The sequence below is a fragment of the Arachis stenosperma genome, chromosome 6 (assembly GCF_014773155.1).
Source record: "Arachis stenosperma cultivar V10309 chromosome 6, arast.V10309.gnm1.PFL2, whole genome shotgun sequence".
NCBI lineage: Eukaryota > Viridiplantae > Streptophyta > Magnoliopsida > Fabales > Fabaceae > Arachis > Arachis stenosperma.
Window position 1 is genome coordinate 116,704,325 of NC_080382.1, and position 21,500 is coordinate 116,725,824.

The 21,500-nt window shown below is 30.4% G+C and overlaps 1 protein-coding gene across 1 annotated transcript; it reads left to right on the plus strand.

Annotated features, from left to right (window-relative positions):
- Positions 1-10,475: 10,475 nt before the first annotated feature.
- Positions 10,476-10,916, plus strand: LOC130934463 (uncharacterized). The gene has a single exon (XM_057864029.1). It carries the CDS (start codon positions 10,476-10,478, stop codon positions 10,914-10,916), a length of 441 nt encoding a protein of 146 aa, XP_057720012.1.
- Positions 10,917-21,500: the final 10,584 nt, after the last annotated feature.

The window sequence follows — 21,500 nt, forward strand, 5'->3', positions numbered from 1 at the left end:
GTCACGATCAAAACGGGAAACATTTAAATACATAGAAAATAAGACTGCGAAGAAACTGAGCTTGTGGAAACGATTGTTATTATCAGTGAGCGGGAGGGAAGTACTGATTAAGGCAGTGAGGACTGCAATTCCTATTTACGCATTAAGCTGATTTAAGATGCTAGAATCTCTCCTAGAGAATATCCAAAGGAAGATGATGTTATTTTGGTGGGGCCAAAGGGGTAATGTAAGGAAGTTGCAATGGTTGAGTTAGGACACTGTATGTCGAGACAAAAGTCATGGAGGACTAGGATTCAAAGATCTCAAAGCTTTTAATCTTGCTATGCTAGGCAAACAAGGTTGGAGGTTACTCTCTAAGACAAATTCTCTGGTTTACAAGGTATTTAAAAGTAGATATTTTTCTTTTTTTCAATTTCTTAAAAGCCCTGCAAGGTAACAACCTTTCTTGGGCCTAGAGAAGTATGCTAGAAGGCAGAAATGTTATTGAAAAGGGTGTAAAATGGCAAGTGGACAGTGGTAGTATGATCCCTAGTTTTGAAGAGTCTTGGGGTGATAACAAAGAAAAGATTCAGAGATCCCAATTAATTAATTCCAACCATAACCTACACTGGGTGAACCAATTGCTGCTTCTTGATGGAAATTAGAATATACAACTCATGAACGATAATTTTTCCCCCAATATAGCTTAGCAAATTCTTCATACTCAAAGAACAGAGCCACAAGATAAACTAATTTGGGCAAAAGACAGAAGTGGTACTTACAAAGTGAACTCATGATACCGAATTGCATTCCAATTTTTTTATTCGTCAATAGAGTTCCTCCCGGTGGTCTTCAAGCAAAAAGATGTGTGGCAATCGATCTGGTCCTTACATTTCCCAACAAAGGTGGAGGTATTTTTGTGGAAAGCTATTCATAGAGGACTCCCAGTTATGCTCAAGCTACAGTCCATATTTTCTAATATGAATTCTCAGTGTCCTAGATGCATCAATGAACCAGAATCAATTATTCATTATTTAATTCATTGCCCTCAAGCTGAGCAAGTATGGAAAAATTGATAATTTTGGCTTACTTAAAAATACCACAGTGTTATGAAAATGGTAGAGGGAGATAGTAATTCGATGCGGTGGTGGAAACCAAGAAAAACGGTGACGGAGTCTTGCTGCAATCACCTTGTAGAAGATTTGGTTGGCATATAACTTGCAGGTCTTCGAGCATAAAACGACCCCATGCGATGAAGTTGTCAAAGAGGCCAGGAAGCTCATGGAGGATTTCTTCTCCATCAGGGGCCCTCGCTTCTAATTCCCTTTTTCTTAATGTTATTTTCTTTTTGTTTATTTCTTCTTAAAGTGAATTTTATCTCATGTCGATCAATGTAATTGGTGGAACCACCTTCCCTTAGTGTTGTCCTATTTTAAACCGTCTATTTCAACAAATCAATAAAATCCTTCCTTTCATAAAAAAAAGTCAAAAATACTTATATTGAAAGAAATTGTTGGGTATTAGAAAGGTTGAGAAGGGTTTGAGAGATGTTTGGTTTTGATGGAACCCTTAAAAGGTGGAAGAGTCCGAGTTTTAGACGAGCTTTTGCCAAAATTTTTATAAAATTTTGAATAAAATTGAATATTAAGAATAATAGAAACTGGTACTATTTTTATAAAGACTAAAGACTTTGTTTTGATGTTAAACTTAATTACTTCAAACTAAAGAATTATGTTTTTTCGGAGTTTTAGTAAAGTCTAATGTAATAGAAGTGGATTAAAAAATTAACTTTTTTGATTTGAATAATTATAAAAAGAATTATGTCTGGAGGCATTTTAGTGAAATTTAAAGTAATGAAAATAATTATTTAAAAGTAAAATAATTTGAGTCTTTTATATAAGTTTTAAACTTAAAAATGAAGTTGAAATTAATTTTAGAAACTTGGTTAAATCGAAAATGAGTTTTATTTAATTAATTCTAACTAAAGAGTTATGTTTTGGAGATTTCTACTTGAAGAAATGGATAATTGAAATAAACTCAACATGGAGTTGAAGTTAGTTTGATAACTTGGTTAAAAAAAATTAGATTTTTATAGTTTTGTTAACTTGTGAAATTGATTTGTGATTTAACTTATTTGATTTTGATAGACAACAAAAACAATAAATAAGAGATTAATGTTAATTGAAAAGAAAATTTGATTAATAAGTAAAATATTAAAAGAAGTAAATTATTTTATCACCCAATGGGTTTGGGTTTAGAAAGTGTAAATATGAGATAGTGTTAATAGAGCTAATTAATAGAGTTGAAGGAAAAAGAGATAATTGCGGAATATGTACTTAAGTTGTGATTTCTAAGAATTATGACATAAAGTTGAGGACCTTGGGAGTACTTTAAATTGAACTTAAAACTCATGAAAGTTTGGCTTGTTAGCCCATAAAGTAAATAATTAAAGAAAGATATAACGAGATTGAATGAGAAAAAGATTGAGGTTGATTATCGATGATGTGTTTGAGTTAGCTTGAGGTTGATTATAAATGATTGTGTATGAGTTAGTTTATTTGCAATATTGACCTAAAAGTATAGGGTATTGTGTTAAATGCCTCATATTTGCAAGCTGTATGTAATAGCCTAAACTTAATACGGTGAATATTAAAGTGTGTGAAGTAGAAAGTGAAGTTGAGTTGATAGTTATGACAAAGATTATGTTGTTATGAGATCATTAATGAGAAATGAGAATTTATATGGCACTTATAATGAAAACTATGATTGAGATATATGTTAGCAATTATGATTAATGATGAATTTGATGATAATGATGATTATTGATTGGTAAAGACGGAGGTTTTGTCCCACTTGCGTGATTATGAAATATGTTTATGATAAAAATAATGGTTTTGGGTGATGAAGATTATGATAAATTTGATTATGATGGCTTTGATTGATGATTATTATTGATTGGTAAAGACGTGGATTTGTGCCACTTGCATTATTAATATTGTAGGGATTGTGGTTTGTCCCGCTCACGATGAAGACGGTAGTTTTATGCTGTTCAAGGCTCAAGGATTATTACTCTTGTGTTTATGATTGTGATTGTGTTATGGGATGTGGGGAATGCGATACTCTCCCTCGATTTATTTTCCCACATTCTCTTTTGATTGTGTTTTGTTGGATGTGAAGAAGGTGGTAGGGCACTACCCAATCCCTCGATGTATTTTTTCACATTTTTTTTTCTCTGATTGTAAGGTGGGAAAGCACTCTCCTTTGTTTTACATGTCACGGGCTCATAGGAAAAGGTGGTAAGACACTCTTCTCCGGTGTATTTTCCCTAGTGATACCTCCAGGAAGAGGTGGTAGGGCACACTCTTTCGATTATATTTCTCTTGGGATGTGCAACAAAGAGACGATATCCGAGTTAGCTATTAGATGTATCGAGTCTGGCAGTTTAACCAACACGTGAGATCACGGTCAGTAGGATAGACATGCATCATATACATTTGTTTGATTTGTTTGGGTGTGGATTTTGTTATTTTGTTGTGTTTATGTGATTTGTCTGATTATGTGCTATGTGATCCAAGATTTATATGTTTGATGTTGTATGATTGAATTGTTTGATTTGATTGTGTTTGCTGGTGCACAAAGGTGATGGAGGTTGAGGTGGATTGGATTCGATATTGTTCTGAGACTCTGATTTATGTGTTGGATGGATAAGAATGAGTGATGGTAGTCTATTGGGTAGAAAACATGTAGGCATGTTTTGGTCCTTTAACCAAGAAATTTAAAAGATTTACTTTGCTCTGCTGAATTACATAAGACTACCAAACTCTTGGATATGAAATTATATAAGAAAAGATGATTTGAAAGTATTTATATATACTATATGATTTGTTTTTAGAGAGAGATAAAGTAATGACATACACCTAAGTGAAAATATTTTAAAAATAAATTACTAAAAAATGCAAACTTTTAAGATAAACTTTTTTGAGATATGCATTATTGAACAGATGCATTTATTTTTATTAAGTTTGTGACGTTTTTTTCTCCTACAAAAAACCATGTGATTAGATTCTCAACTCCATGTAATCTTATACTTTTTCAGAAAAATAAACAAAGAAGACTAGCTCTGGATGTTTATTTTTGTATTCTTAGATTAGATTTGTATTTAGTTATTATTTTTTCTCGTGATTATTATTATATTTTTGTAAAGAGAGTATGAGTTTTAATTTTATATATATATATATATATATATATATATATATATATATATATATATATATATATATATATAATATTGACATGTTACTTGTATAAATTATTCTTTTGAATGTAATAGTGTTGTATAATGATTTATATGCATGTATGTGTGTATAAAACAAAAAAATATTTTTGATTTATAAAAAAAAGTCTAGGAGAATTTTTAGGTAAATAAAGCTCCTACTTCTTTATTATTATTATTATTGTTATTATTATTATTATTATTATTATTATAGAAGTTTTCGTAATATTTTCGTTATCAAAGTGGCGCAATCAGAAGCGTGTTATTCTGATAGTGAAGGTGTTACATTTGCACTCATTCCGACCATCACTAACTCTACATCATCATTATCATCATCATATCATCATCATACATGTCTTCTCAACCTCAAGCCACTGCAACCTCAACCATCACCATCCTCAAGCAACTACATTTACTTGCCCCACCTTCACTGCACCTACATAGTCACCCCATTCAACCCCATCGCCACCTCCATCTCACATGTGCATTTACTATATCCCTCACTTCACACTTGCTGCTGGTGCGTCACCTTCACCTTTATCACAGTTACACCATGTCCACTTTTGAACACACATAGTCTGAATCTCCTATCAGCGGCCTTAATCGCTCAATGAATAATTTAAAGATCACCTTATAAACACTTTCTACCATGCTTATTGGCCTTAAATCCTATTAGTATTTATATTATTGTTAAGATTTATGAATACCTTATTTTCACTCTCCAATACAACATAAAATAAGGTTACTGAATGTTAAAAAGTCAAAAAGCTAAATATATATCACTAAAAATTAAAGAACGCATTTATTTTCAGTTGGAAGAGTGTCAAACTAGCTAAAGTTGATCAGAAGGTTATTAATTAAAATACAACAGAAAATTGTCTGTGATGATAAACACCACAATCATTGTAAGCTGTATATAAAAAAGGTCAAACGACATTCTCAATACTCAAATTTATAGTTATCAAACTGGCACCGTAAATAAATTTTCCAAACTATTTATGTTATTATATTATGTTAATTAGGAAAATGAAGCTATACTATTTTTATAGTACGTTTAAAATAGTTCATTCAAACATTTTTAATTTGAAATGAAATCGACACTCTATAGTTTTAGTTTAATATGAGATTATTTATAATTAATTGTATTTTTAAATAGAAAATTTAATTTAAATATTTAGTTTATATTCTTTTGATTATTCTGTTTCAAATATATGTTTCGGAACATAATTCTTTTTTTCAAACAAGTATATATATATATATATATTGAAAGTTCTCAAGTGAATTAGAAAGGAGAGTTAAATTAAGGAATTATTTTTAATGTTTAATAATAAATTGTGCAGAATTTTAATTTTAAGAGATTATTTGTAATTTTATTTTATCCCGTAGTGTAAAACAGAAAATATAAAAAATAGAAAAGGAGAAAATTGACATTTTATATATTTTGGTTCGGTTACGAAGTGTAATGTAACATTCAGTTTTCATTATAATAATAGTAGAATTTTTACTATAATTAATGAAAATTATAAATACCAATTCTAAGAGACTTATACTCTTTTAAACCACCTAAGTTATTTCAAGTTTAATAAATCACCTAAGTGTTAACTTAATTTAATTAAAGAAAATCAAGTGCACTCTAATCTAGCATACATTCGAAATCAAAACACTCAAATAAAAGATAAAATGGCTTTTGTATGCACTACTCTTTTTTACTTTTGTCTCTTTTAAAGTAAATTTGAATCAAGACAAAAGAAAAGTACACTACAAAAAAAAAAAATCCTTGTCGTCACACTTTTTCTTACCACGCTCAAAAGTGTGGCTGAAAGGGATCAATGGTCACACTTTTATAAGAGTCGCAATTAATTAGAGATTTGGCAAAAGATAAAAGCGTCAATAAATAAAACATGCCCATAGATTGATAAAACCGTGGCGATAGAGCTACCGGCATGTTCGTAGATGTAACCCTTTTAAAAGCGCGTTGATAGTTTAGAAAGCGTTGCAAAAAGTTATTGCTACGATTTTTTTCACTTTTTGACATACTTTAAAAACGTAATAATAGCCTACTTTTCTTGTAGTGATAAGAACATACTCAACTAACAAGAAAATAAAATGTTGTTTGTATGATATGCAATATGCCCGAATTGATTACATTTTTTCTTAACATGATAGAAATCTTCATATTTAGACCTTGATTGCTTCTTTAATAATAAAATTATTTTTAATTTGATTAAGTTAGCCATTTCACCTTTAGAGTTCTTAACCTTTGGCATTAAACGGAGAATCTTCACTTCTTTGTACTTCAATAATAAGTGCAGCGGTTGTCCAAATATATTTGATCTAAATCTTGGATTTTATCACTTTTTTATGTGTTCATTTATTTGAATTATGAATTGCTTGACTGTGATTTTTAATTGCTAATTCATTAATATCTACAATACTAAAAAACAAATAAATATAATAAAAAATTATTAATTATGTTTGCCAACTCAACATATATATGGGTATGTACGCGCACGTGCGTGTGTATATATGTGCGTGTGAGTACGTGCATGCGTGTGCGCATTAGTGTAGGTGCATGTATAAGTGTGTGCACATACGCATGTGTGTGCGTGTATGCATGTGTGTGGCGTGTGTGTGCGTGGGTGCATGCACACGTGTGTGCATACGGGTGTGCCAGTGTGTGCGTATGAGAATGTCTGAGTGTGTGTTTGCGTGCGCATGCACGTGCGTGTGGGTGCATGTGCGGGTGTGTGTGCGTGTGCGTGTGTATACGTGTGTGTGTCTTCGGGTGGGTGGGTGCGTGTGTGTAGTGACAGATTCAGAAAATTTTGATAGTGGGACAAAATATATAAAATATAATAATAATTTTTATAATAAAATTATTATGTGTACATAAAAATCAGCTATTAAATTATCTATTAATTATTATATATTTGTATATAAATACATGTATTGTTTAACTTAATTTCAATTTATATTTTATATTTTAAATATGTATTCTATATAGGTGGTTCTTTTTTATGTACATTATTATTATATTGTAAAATACGATTAATCTTTAAAATATCTAATTTATAAATTTAAATATTATAATTTAAAATATTTTAAAAAAATTTATATTTTAAAAAAATTGAGTAATATTTTGCTTAACAATATAAATATTTCTTTTTCTATCTATATCACTAAATAATTATTTAAAAATTTACTTCTCATAAAATTAGAAATCAACTTTTACTGATATTCAGTTGAGAAAGTTCTTTCAATTAATACAATTTTTGTGGAAAATACTAAAGCTAATTTCAAAAGAAGATAAATAATACTCTATCTTTCGAGTTGATTTTTAAAAAAAAAATACTAATCTCATTTGAATTGAGAATTGATAATTCTAATAGACATTTAATATAAAAATTTTAAATTAACTATTAAGTATCAAAAGTTGAGTAAAATATTATTATATGGTCAAATTTAATAATTTAATATAAACAAATAAATATTATTATTATATATTACTCAAAAAAATTTTAAATTGTAGTGGGACACTTATCTGAGTTATCTCTACAACAAAGCATATAAATGTATCCCTGTGTGTGGATATATATGTGTGCAGTTATCTCTACAACAAAGCATATAAATGTATCCCTGTGTGTGGATATATATGTGTGCAAGCGTGCGTGTGTGTGAGCGCGTGCGTACATGCGTGCGTATGTGTATTTAAGTGTATGTTTTTGTGTGTATAGAAGTGTGCTAATGGGTGCGGCGTGCGTATGTGCATGCCCCTGTGCGTGGGTAGGTGAGTGGACGTGTGCACGCATGTATATGTGTGTGTTCTTTGTTTGTATTGAATTAAATCAAGCCATCTATTATGATAATAATATAATATTAATTGAGAATAGTATATTATAAAATAAGTAAAATATTTTTATTTTAACTGACTAACATTATTTTTAAATAGGAATTTAAATTTATAAATAAAATCTTCTATATGAGTTTATGCTTTTTCTCAATATATTAATATTATAAGAAAAATCATACCATGTGTTTAAAATATATTAAAAAACTAATCACATATTTTGAGAAATGAAATAAAAGCCAATGTATACCTAAAAAATAGCCAACTAACAAAAAATGCTCTTTTAGAAAAATCATTACAGTCAATATACAATTTTTTTTTTTAAATTTGTTGTAACAGTCAACTTTTTACATTAAAAATAAGATTTACCTTTTAAAAAAGTCTTACAATAATGCATCCAAAATAAACATTAACTATAATTGATTATTGTAGTTTATTTTTTTTCAAATCCAGCAACCAAGAATTAAGATATTATTCAAATAAGTAGCGAAACATTCTCAAAGTTACTTATTTATAGTGTTTATACTTTATCTCTTCATCATGCTAAACTACCAAAATTGAATCCAATTTTTAAAAATGTTAATAAAAATAACTTCCATTTTTATAACAATAAAGATCTTATCAAAATATTATAAAATATGATAAAAATAACAAAAATAATATTTTTCAAGAGACAAATATTTTTTTATTTGACAAACCTCTTATATATTAATATATATTTGGACAATTATTTAAAAAGTAAAAATAATCGGATAAAAAATTTGACGTCTAAATTTTTTTTATTTTTAAAGTATATTTTGTTATTAATAAAAAAAATTGTAAAAAAGAATTTATTTAGCATAAAATCACCAAATTATAAAGATAAAATTATTTCATTTTTCTAATAATACTTGCGAAGAACAATATCAAAATTTAATTTGTAAAAAACTTTTTCTTTATATATTAAAAATTAGTTATTTTTATCGTATTTTAAAATATTTTAAAAATATTTTTATTATTAACAAAAGTAAAAAATATTTTTGTCGGTGTATTCAAAATCGGTGATGATTATGGTAGTTTACCTCTTTCATCATTTATCCTGAAATCAAATAATTTTATTATTAATTTAAATTTAAATGGTCCTTAAAGTTTAATTTGATTTTAAAATCGTTTCTAAAATTTAACTTGGTTTTAAATTTTTTGCGACAGAAACGGAGGTAGAGGTAAATTGTGGACAGCTTCTTCTTTTTCTTCTTGCCTTTTCTCTTTTTCTTTTTCTCTTCCCCCTTCGCAGGAGCAAAAACACTCTTCTTCTCTTGTTTTTTCGTTTTTTTATTTTATAATTTTTTTGTTATGGATAATTTGGTCCAAAATTTTAAGATTTAAGTAAAAAGAACGATTTTAAAACTTAATTTTAAACCTTAGGACGATTTTGTGTACAAAAAAAGTTGAGGACGAAAAAAATTTTTAACCTATACCTTAGAGACTAAAATCGTACTTAACCCATAAAAATATATATCTTTGAGAATAAATATCACAAATAAATCATAATGTTTATAATAAAATATAAATTAAAGATAGAATCAGATTTTAATAATAAATTCTATACATATATATTATTTAGCCAATTGTTTTATATATCTTCCAAGAGTTATAAATTTATATTAGAGTAATGCTATATCACTAATAAAATTTATAATTTTTAGTCAATAATTAATTAATACCTTAAATCATAAATACTAAATTTTATACTCTAAATTTTAATGGTTTATTTGAGTGAGTTTCTAATAAAATATTTTTTTTCGAGTTATCTTTTTTTAAAAGATTTTTTAGAGAAGTAAAATTAATTTTATGTTTGGATATATCATACAAAAAGATATTTTTATCTATCGATTGTATTTGAATATAATAATATAAAAGTACTTTTTTGTTTATTTATTGTGTAATTTTTTTTAAAATATAAATTGTAACTTTTTAAAAAAATATTTTTTATTTTTTTAGTATTTTTATTTTATTATTAAAAATTTACCAAACACATTAAAAAATAAAAAGATTATTTTATTAAAAAAATATTTTTCTATCAATTTAATAACACCTAAACAAATACTAAACTTTCATGTAATAATATATAAATAATATTACCCAATATTAATAAAAAGCATTAATTACTACTATTTTTCAATATATATTGTAGCGACCATATAAGGGAATAATAAATTGATGATGACAAAATATTAATGAGCTTTGTTGACCAAAATAAATAAAAAAATTGTTAGTGTATAAACGTGTACAGGTTAACAACTCTAGTCTCTCTATATATACATGCGTGTATGTGTTGTATTCAGTATATTTAGTATTCACAAATACAAGTACTGTTTCTTTATTTGTTTGTAAGAGATGGCAAACTTGCACATGAAATTTTCTCTAATAATATGGTTGATGGGAGTTTCCCTCTTAGTATCGCTCAATGATGGTGGATTGAGCACAGCAAGCCCTAATGGAAACCATGAAAATTCTCTGCAAACCAATGATGATGTTCATCATGTTGCCAGAAAAGTTTCAAATGATCCAAATCTGTTGTCGCATTACAATAAGCAAACTGAAATGTTATATCATATTCAAAGAGAAAGTCCAGCTGGTCCAGATCCACGTCATCATGGCGGGTTTATACAATCCAAAAATGTTGATCAGAAAATTTTAAATGATCCAAATTCTGTATCGCATTACTATAAGCAAACTGAAAGCTTATATCATATTCAAAGAGAAAGTCCAGCTGGTCCAGATCCACGCCACCACCACCCAAAAGTGTTGATTGAAATATCTAAAACTTCAAAATGACAATCATATCAAAATATTGAATCCAAAAAATGTGGATTCAAAATATGATAGCTATATCCATTCTTGAATAATGACATATTTAGTCTGCTTAGACTTGTAGAGAGCTTGTAAACATGCTCAATTTGAGCTTTCTTTATGTGTACTTTGATACTGAAAAGCAAGCTTTATAATAAATTCAAAATATTAATAATAAACTAAGAACTCTATCATCATATTCCTATTTCAAGGGTAATTTTTTACTTTCTAACTTGTTGACACTTTTAGCTAATGATCATAAATATAGTCAAGAGGGGTTAATTAAATAATAAAATGAATGATAAATTTTTGCCAAAGAAAACTTCAATTTTTTATGTCTTATAAACAAATTTCAAGTTTTACGTTATGTTTAATACTTTTCACATTACCTAAAATAGAGATAATTAATGTGCTCTAAATATAACCTTAAATAGCAAATGCATTAACTATGGATGAACCTATGTACAAACTTGTGAGGATAAATGATTCCACTAAAAAAATATATCTATACATATATTTGTCTCTACTATAGAATTATGTTTGTCCCCCACATTAAAATAAAAATGATCTTATGAAATTTTTTGTCAAAAATTATTTGATTGAATTTGATTTCACATAATAATAAAAATAAATTATCAAATTTTTATCTGAAAATATAAGATAATAAAATATATATTAAATCAATTTAATAAAAACAAAAATATTGTGATACTATTCAATTAGTGAATTTAGTTAAAATTTATATTCTTAAATTTTTTTCTACTCAAATTTAATATTTATTAGTAAACTAAAGAATTTTGGACTACATATATTTTTTCATGGTTATTATTATTATTTTAAAAGTAATTTTGGTCTTTCTTTTATTAAATACTTGAATAATTGTTAAGTAATTTATAAAATATACAATAGGGATAGGAGGAGTTTGGTGCATAATTCTTCTCCCTAAAATATCTTTAATCATGTATAATTCCTAAAAAAAGTGTTTTACTATTTTAAATATTCAATAAAAAATTCCTTGATTAATCTATTTATATTATCATCTCTATTAATCCAAGATTTACTATTATTACATGTATTTAATTTATAAAAAAACGAATAATAACATTAATACCTAAATATATGAGTCTTAATAATGAATAAATAAAAATGATAAGTTTGGAAACTTCAAATTAATTTACTGATGATCAAACATTATTAAAATAATTAATTACAAAATTATTAATTTAAATTTTAGTTCACATTTGTTAATTAATAATTTTGTTGTTTGCAGATCTTGTCATTGAGTATAAAGAAAACCTAAAGCCCAAAATGGTTGACAAAAATAATTAGCATGGTGCAAAAAATACTTTAAAATATGTGGTTGAATTATTAATGTGATATTTGGACCAGATTTTATTGAACAAGCCTAAATCAAATCCTTGGTGAAAGACCAACAAACTTGGTCTGATTTTGAAAAGAAAAAGAAAGGAAAGAGAAGTGGTTCGGTTACCCACTCTCTTTGATGGAATTTAAATTTAATTAAATGGAGTTAACGCTTGCCTTGGTAACTGGAAAGAGAAAGATTGAAATTGATTTGATTGCTATTATTACTTTACACGTTACTAGGCATGGGAAGTATAAACCTAGCTCATTTTAATTTCTTCCTTAATTCCATTGAATATTTTTCTTTCTTCTCTCTCCTCTCTCTCTAGTTTCGGTCATGTCATAGAAGATGAGAGGAAGCAAGTTATCAGAGATGAAGCACTGTAGCAGTGAAGTTATGTGCAAGCAATAGGCCAAGGTGATGATGGCACTTGCAAAAGAAAGATCTACAGTATGGTGTGACTGAGATTTTTACTAGATATGGTAATATGTGGTGAAAAAGTCTCAAGATCACCATGCCTAAAAATAGAGGAAGATCTGTTTCGGCTAGAGAAGAAGATCCCTTGGGTATGGCTTGTCTCTACTCTCTGATCAACCATCACATAAGGTAGCTACTGTAGCTACGTGGAGGGAGAGGCAGAAGATAGAACAGATGGAGCTATCAAGCATCAAGGACTCATCAAGGGTCAAGAATCCTTATTGGGGAGAAAGTCAAGATGAAAAGCCCGGATTGATGAAACTTGGTGAGAAAGGTTGAGGTAGAGGTAATTGCTTGTTGGTTTTTGCATTCGGTTCTCCTTCTTCTCTCTCTGTCCGAACCAATTTGATGTTTGAAGAAGAAGTTGGCTCGGTTCAACCGTTTCAACCTTGGAGGCTTCTCCTTCTATAATAAGGGTGAACAGCCAAGGCTTGAGGCACGGAGAAAAGAGTGAAAGCACAGAGTTCTCATAGCTACCCAAACTAACAGAAGTTCTGCTCCTTCAATGTATTTTATATTGTATTTTTTGTTTAATTTTGTCTGTCTTGAGTCTCATGAAAAAAAGGTAAACAGTGAGTTTGTATGAAAATTAAAAGCCATAGAGCAGAAAAAGACAGAGTATACAAAATTAAAAGAAAAAGACATAGATGTCCTAAAGGTCCTTTGTACATCTGTGTTGTGTTTCATGATTCTGTGGGAATCTCCTTACAAGTTGGATTAGCACTTAGCAGTTGAAAGTTTGGCAGGTGACCAAGTCAAGTTCAGGATTGGGATAGATTATGAATTTGTCCCGGATAGGAAGGGTAGTTCCTAGGGAGAATTGGTGTCTGTAATCAAAGATGATTATAGTAAAATTCCATCATTGTTGTGATGGAGACTGGATGTAGGCTGCGTTGCACCTAGCGGCTGAACAAGGATACTTCTTGGTGTGATTCTCTCTTTCTCTTCTACCCCATTTCTGATTCTGTTACACAGGAGACAAAATTGAAAAATATCTTCTCATTGATTACGAGACAAAAAAAAATGTCTCTTGACTAGTGACGAGACAAAAAGAAAAAAATCTCCTAAAATATTGTAAACGGGCAAAAAGCATTACTCAACAAAAAAGGGGCTAAGATTCAATCTTTCCTCTTTTAGCCACTAATAACCATCAAAAAAATTATTTAATATTTAATATATAATATTTTCATTTTATATATATACTTTATAAATATGTTTATATAAAATTTTTGTTATTCTTATGTGTTATATGTTTATTTGTCCTTATGAAATTTTTGGATTTGTCATTGAATGGCCAATCATAAGGATAGATAGTTGGAAAGTCCGTTGTCCGTATGAATTGTATTTCTGAGAGTTAATTTGGTAAATTTTTTATTTTTTAAAAGTAGCTTATAAAAATAAAAAGATAATTTTTTTAAAAGTTGTAATATCTATATTTAATAAATCAAATTAAAAATAACGTTTAATAAACACAAATAACAACAAAGGTGTTTAATAAAATAGTTTTTAAAATTTAAAAATATTATAATAAACATAAATATAAGAATTAAATTTTAAAATTAATTAATATTTAAAATTACATTAGACTTTTTAATTTTAATAAGTACAAGTCATTTTTAAAAAAAATTCACTTTAGATATTTTCAAAAGAATATTTATTTTTTTAAAAATTATAAATATAAATACATAATTTTTTTTTAATTTATCAAACTTAAAATAAAATAAAAAATTTTACCAAACTAAATTTGAGTATTTTCTGAGGGCATCAGTTGAAAGGTGAGATTATTCTGCATCCCGAGATTGTGAGACAATTACTATAAATCCAAATATTGGCCATAGTTGGATTAACAACCTATATCATATTACTACTACCAGTTCGAGCCTAACATCAACCAGAAGTTCTTGGTGTAGGAACCGACTCTAAGGTGCGTGGTGATATTGGACTCCCAGTATCATTGTTTGACGTTTCGGTAAAAAAAGGATTATCTATCAGACTGCAACATGTTTATAATCTTTTCATTTCTCAAAAGCATGCAAGTGATGAAACCACCATAAACAACACTATTATCCAGATTTGAGTGTGCCAATTTGTTTTACTTGAACTTTGTTCAACTCAAACAAATAAATCATTGATCAACCTTATATTGAAGTCTCAATTCGAAAATAGAAACCGCTGATCTTTTGAATTGTTATTAATATTTACAATACTCATTACAATATTCTGGGTCTATGGTCACGGTTTTTTTAGTCACGATAGAATTTTTTACTATGACTAAAAAAAAAGCTATGGTCACGGTTTTTGGAAAAAGGGTGACCATAGAATATTTATGGTCATGGTTTTTTAAAAAAGGTGGCCTAAAAGAGTCTATGGTCACGATTTTTGAGGGTAACCTAAAAGGGTTTATGGTCACAGTTTTTTACCGTGACAAAAAATAATCTATGGTTACCGTTTTTAAAAAAAGATGACCTAAAAGGGTCTATGGTCACAGTTTTTTGGGGTGACCTAAAGGGATCTACGATCACGATTTTTTGGAGTGACTTAAAGGGGTCTATGGTCACGGTTTTCTGGTGTGACCTAAAGAGGTCTATGGTCACGGTATTTCAAAAAAAGATGACCTAAAAGGATCTATGGTCACGGTTTTGGGAGTGATCTAAAGGGGTCTATGGTCACGATTTTTCACCGTGACCAAAAGACATCTATGGTCACGGTTTTACGAAAGGGTGACCTAAAGAGGTCTATGGTCACGGTTTTGGAGGGTGACCTTAAATGGTCTATGGTCACAGTTTTTCAAAAAAAAGATGACCTAAAAGGATCTATGGTCATGGTTTTGAAGGGTGACCTAAAGGGGTCTATGGTCACAGTTTTGGGGGTGGCCTAAAATGGTCTATAGTCACGCTTTTTCACCGTAACCAAAAGACATCTATGGTCATTGTTTTGAGGAGTGACCCAAAAGAGTCTATGGTCACGGTTTTACGAAAGGGTGACAAAGGGGTCTATGGTCACGGTTTTTTTGGGGTGACCTAAAGGGGTCTATGGTCACGGTTTTGGGAGGTGACCTTAAATGGTCTATGGTCACGGTTCTTCAAAAAAAGGTGACCTAAAAGGGTCTATGGTCATAGTTTTGGAGGATGGCCTAAAGAGGTTTATGGTCACAGTTTTGGGAGGTGACCGTAAAGTACGGTTTTTCAATCTTTTTTTAAAACCTCTCCCCAATTCCCTCCCAAAATTCTCATTCCCTCACTCGTCGTTCTTCACTCAGGAATAAAGGGTGAAGATAACACTTGGTCAGACCAAACCGGAATTCGGCCGGTCAAACCAAACCGAAACCCAACCGGTTCAAATGAAACGATGCTGTATCGCTTAGAGAACATTCAGAAAGCATGCGTCTGCCCCCAGTCCCTAGAGCTTCCTTTCTCCCTATGGTCTAGTTGTCTCTCTACTGTCCAACCGGTCGCCTCCAACCCCTCTATACACTCGCGAATCACAAACTTCTCTGCATCATTCGTTGCATGTTGTAACAACCCGAATTTAGTAATAGAAGAACTATATGTAATTTAATTTAAGTAATTTTTATTATAAATAATTTATGATTTAATTCAAGTTTTTATTTTCAAAAAATAATTTATTAAGAATGACTAAATTGATTTTATAAGTACTTCAAATTTAAATTAATTAATATTTTTGTCTAATTAATATATTATTTTATAATATAAATTAAAAATAATTATTTTTACTCAACGATATATTAATAAATAATATTTTTAAAATATTTTTAGTAAAATATATTTAATTTAAAATTATTATTCTATTCACTAATTTTTTTAAAATATCTATTTTATCCAAAAATTTTTATAAAATTTTTAATTTATAATCTTAATTTTCAAATTGAAAATTACAAAGCCTAAGGCTAATGTCCCAAATCCCTATTTCAAAATACAAACCCTCAAACCCCCTGTCCCCCTCTTCAACGTAACATACGCACACACCCACGGAAACACAGAGAGAGAAAGGGAAAACGGAGAAGGGAAGAGAGGGGGGAGGAAGGAGATGGCGCCGGTGGGACAAGCAGCTGCCGTCACCGTTGATGCTCGCAAGGAAGAGAGGGAAAGTGAGGGCGATCGAGCTGAGGAGAAGCTGAGAGTGAGAAGACGCAAAGAGGAGGAGCCGTCCCGCACCGCCATTGCATCGCCGGCACTGTCACGCGATGGAGGAGGAAGCCGTCGCCGTCGCCATCGTTCACGAGGGAAAGAGAGAGGTTTTCAGTGGAGTGAGAGGGAGAGAGAGACAAGCGCGAGGGAGAAGGAAGCTCGCGACAGAGATGAGAGGGACCTTCGCCATCACCGCTGGTGTGGTCAGAGTTGCAGTCGTCGTCGTCGTCGATTGAAGGTGCCGCCTTCGTAGTGGAAGAAGCCCAAAGAGAGAGATGAACAAGGCCTGAAGAGAGTGAGCGTTGCTGCCACCGCCATTGGAGATGAACCCAGTTTTTCTCTTGCTGCCCGAGGTATTGTTGTCACTGCTCTGGCTCAATTATGTATCGTTACTGTCGCTGTTTGGCTGTTGCTGAGGTTTTCTACCACCACTGGAGCTGTCGGAGAACCACCGTGGTTGTTGCCTAGGAAACGGAACGAGTGGGGGGTTTCCTTCCCTGTTCTTCAAACAGGTTTCAATTCAACTTCTCTTTTGGAATTTCATCTGTGTTTTAGTGTGGAATTTACAACCACAAACTAACCGGCAAGTGCACCGGGTCGTACCAAGTAGTACCTCAAGTGAATGAGGGTCGATCCCATGAGGATTGATGGACTAAGTAACAATGGTTAAGTGATTTACTTAGTTAGACAAACAGAAAATAGTGTTTGAGAGTTCAAAGAGCATTAAACAGTAAATTCAGAATATCAGAAGACAGGCAAGTAAATAAGTTGGGAATAAAATATGGAGAAAGCAGTTAAGGCTTTAGAGTTGTCTATTTTCCGGATTGACTTTTCTTATTAATTTATTTTAATCATGCAAGATTTAATTCCTGGCAAACTATATATGACTAAACCCTAATTCCTTAGACCTTTTTAGTCTCCTATAAAATTCATCAACCACCAATTCCTTGGTCAATTAATTCCAATTAGAGGGTGAAGTTCAATTCTAGTTTATATGCCACAAAAATCCTAATTATCCAAATATAAGAGGATTATATGTCACGTATCCCGTTAAATCTAGATAATAAAAAATTTAGGAGAATATGTTTTCAAGTTGTTATTCAAGTAAAGAGCTTTTCCAAGTTATACAAGAACTCAATTAGAAAGAGGGTCATACTTCTGTTCCACCCAATTTCATAAAATAAAGAACGAAAATAATTCTTGAAATATAAATCACACATGAATTAAAATATAAAAACAATAGAATCAATCCATATAATAGACAGAGCTCCTAACCTTAACAGTGGAGGTTTAGTTGCTCATGGTTCAGAGAGAAAAACTAGGATTCAGGTAAACTGTAATTTATAAAATGAGATGGAATAATCCCCAGAAGAGAAGTTTCTTTTCTCTTTTATATCTAATCCTAATTAATTTAAAATCTAATTTCTAAAATTAAAATAATATCTTTTCCTATTTAAAAAAATAAAATTTAAATTTAAATCAGAATTAATTAAAGATCTTTGCATTGTAACGTGGGGACCACTTGGCTTCACTAGGATCCACGCCTAACTTGGCAAAGAGCTGCGCCTTACGTGGTGTGTATGAGTAAGGCCTGCGCCTAACTTGAAGGAACCAACCAATCTTGCGTGTTGTTGTTGTGTCTTGCGCCTAACTTGAGAAATCTCAAGTTAGGTGCAGCCTTGGCAGCGTGTTTGGAGAAGAAGTATAAACTATTATACATCGTTGGAAAGCTCTGGAAGTTAGCTTTTCAACGCCACTAGAACCATGTCAATTGGACCTTTGTAGCTCGAGTTATTCAGGTTTGAGTGCAGAGAGGTCAGGGTTGACAGCATCATTTGTCTTCTTCTCTTTTTCTGCAGAAACTCCATTAAAACCATCCGAATGCTACCTAAAATAAACAGAATTGCACACGACTCAAAGTAGCATCCATAGTGGCTAAAAGATAATTAATTCTTGATTAAACTCAACAAATTAAATGCAAATTCACTAGAAAAAGATAGGAAAGATGCTCATGTATCATGTTTCAGTTATAACTAGTATTTTGCTTGAGTTCATTTGGTTAATTGTCAGACTCTATGACATGCTTGTTAATGGCTGATTTTGCTGAGAATTGACTGCTAAAATTATTTGCAATTTCTTTTTGTTTATGGACATCACTGTTGGAACTGTTTGGAATTGTTTGATTGAATTGTTGACTGTATTTATGATTTGCTGCTTTAGTGCACGTTTTTTTATGAATATATTGCTGGAGATATTGGGTTAATCATGTGATTGTGTTGAGAATTGGAAATACTCTAAGTTGCTGACTGTTTTGTTGGAAAATTGCTGCTGTTAGTTGAGTTTAGGTTAGAATGAGGAATTTCTGGTTAGAATTGGATATGTTGGATTGTCTGCTTGTGATTTACTGCAATTTAGACTAATTTTTGCTGAGAAAATGCTGTTGACATTGTGGGATTATACTTGGTTACTGCTGGTTTTGGTGACTTTCGATGTTGAAATCATTTTGGTGATGTTGATCGCATTAATTCACTGCATTAAGGTTGTTTGTGCTGTAAACTTACTGCTGTTAGTTGGATTAGAGTAGAATTAGGATTTTCTGATGTTAGTTCATACATAGATAAACATGTTATGCTTCTTGAGTTAAATTTTAATTTGTTTGGACTGGCTTGACTGAATTGCTACTGAATTACTGAGGTATGTTGCTGATTTGTGCACAATTGATGCTGATTTTGTGAATGGAGGTTGAATGGATACTTGGTTGTGATATTTGATTTGTTTAATGCCTTTGTACACTAAGTGTTCGAGAAAAAAATGTCTTAAAAAATTTTTAATGAAATTTTTTGTTTAATGCTTGAAATCAATGTTTGTTTGCATGTGATTGGTATGCATTGATGTGATTGTAAATGTTTATTCTTGATTATTTGATGGATATTGATGCTAAATTTGTGTCGTTCTTGCTGACATTACTGAATTCATGTGAAAGGCTGCTGATTTTAACATTATTCTTCTTTATCTCATGTACCAATTGTTTGATTATATGCCTCTATGCCTATTTTGTATTTTAAATTACATGTTGTAGCTACCATATGATTTAGAATGTTTGATTTTCTTTGGCATGATTCATTGTTGAGATGAATATTTGTAGCTACTAATTCTTTGGCATGTTGTAAATCTTACTTTATACTGGTGCTTATAATTATTCTCATTTTCTTTCCTTGGCATTATTACACTATTACTAGTACTAGGGTGAAATCTTACTTTGAGCAAATTTCTAACATAAAACATAGACTGAAAGTTGAAACTAATAATTTCATAATTCGCCATCATCTATTTTAAGTGTGGATGACTTGTTCAAATCACAAGATCCTCTAAGGTATGGGTTATGCAATGATGAGCCTTTATGTTTGGGAGAAAAACAATAAGGCTATATAAATAAAGTGGAGTGGATCTTGCTCTTCATAATTATAGTGATAGTAGTACCGTCTTACAAGCCAGGCTAATAAGTAATAATTGAGTTGCTACAAAAGTTACTATTTTTCTTTCTTCTATTACTAGCTCAGACTAATCCTTGATGCACTACAGAATGTGTTGAGGAGATGTAGTAGCCTGCTACTGTCAGGTAATGTATGGTATATTTGACACAACTTAGTAAAATATATTATTTAGATTTACTTTATCTGATATAATAATTGCTATAAACTTGTTGGTTGTGATTATATATGAGACAGTAACTGATTCTGTTAAATGGCGGAGTCGTTTAGAGCTTTAAATGAGAAAGTTCTAAGTCTACATGCTTTGGCGATTGGTAACTACTTTTTTCTCAAATAATGCAACCAATTTTTGCTTTGGATACAACTTTTAATGTATACATATTCATAGTTAAACCTTTCTTGGATTGTATACTTAATTATCATACAAAAACCATGACATAATCAAAATTGAAATTAAAAAGAGATAATTTATTAAGGGGAGCAAATTCAACTCAGCCAAACATTTATTGAGTTTAAGGCATGTATACTATTTCTGAAAAATATACCCAAGTAGTTGTTTCATTTTAAGTATATTCAAAATGAATAAGCCTTTTGAAAATAATCTGAAGTAATTACATGCTGCATTATGTTTATTTGCAAGTTATTCTTTCTATTAGGCTAAATGCACATAAAATGCAAAATAAAGAATGCATTGCAGAGGCTAAAAGTGTTTTCCTATAGTGATATTTAGTTAACCTATAATTGATTTATAAAGTCAACTGCATTAGCGTGTGTAGAGGCTGATGTGTTTTTCTGTTATCCATCGATGTGTTATTTGCAGGACGGTGAGAACCCTGCAGAGGAAGGCAAGAAAAGTAACCATGTGCAGAGAAAAATCGAGAAACACCAGAAAGATCGTAAGCTTGATCCTCATGTTGAAGAGCAGTTTAGTGGTGGGAGATTGCTGGCTTGCATTGCTTCTCGACCTGATCAATGTGGCAGGGATGACGGGTAATGCATATAACTATTGCTTGTTTGGGTTGCCCTGAATTTTGTCTAATTTTATTCTTGATCTGTTGCTTATTTCATTCCTTCTTGATAGTTGCAGCTA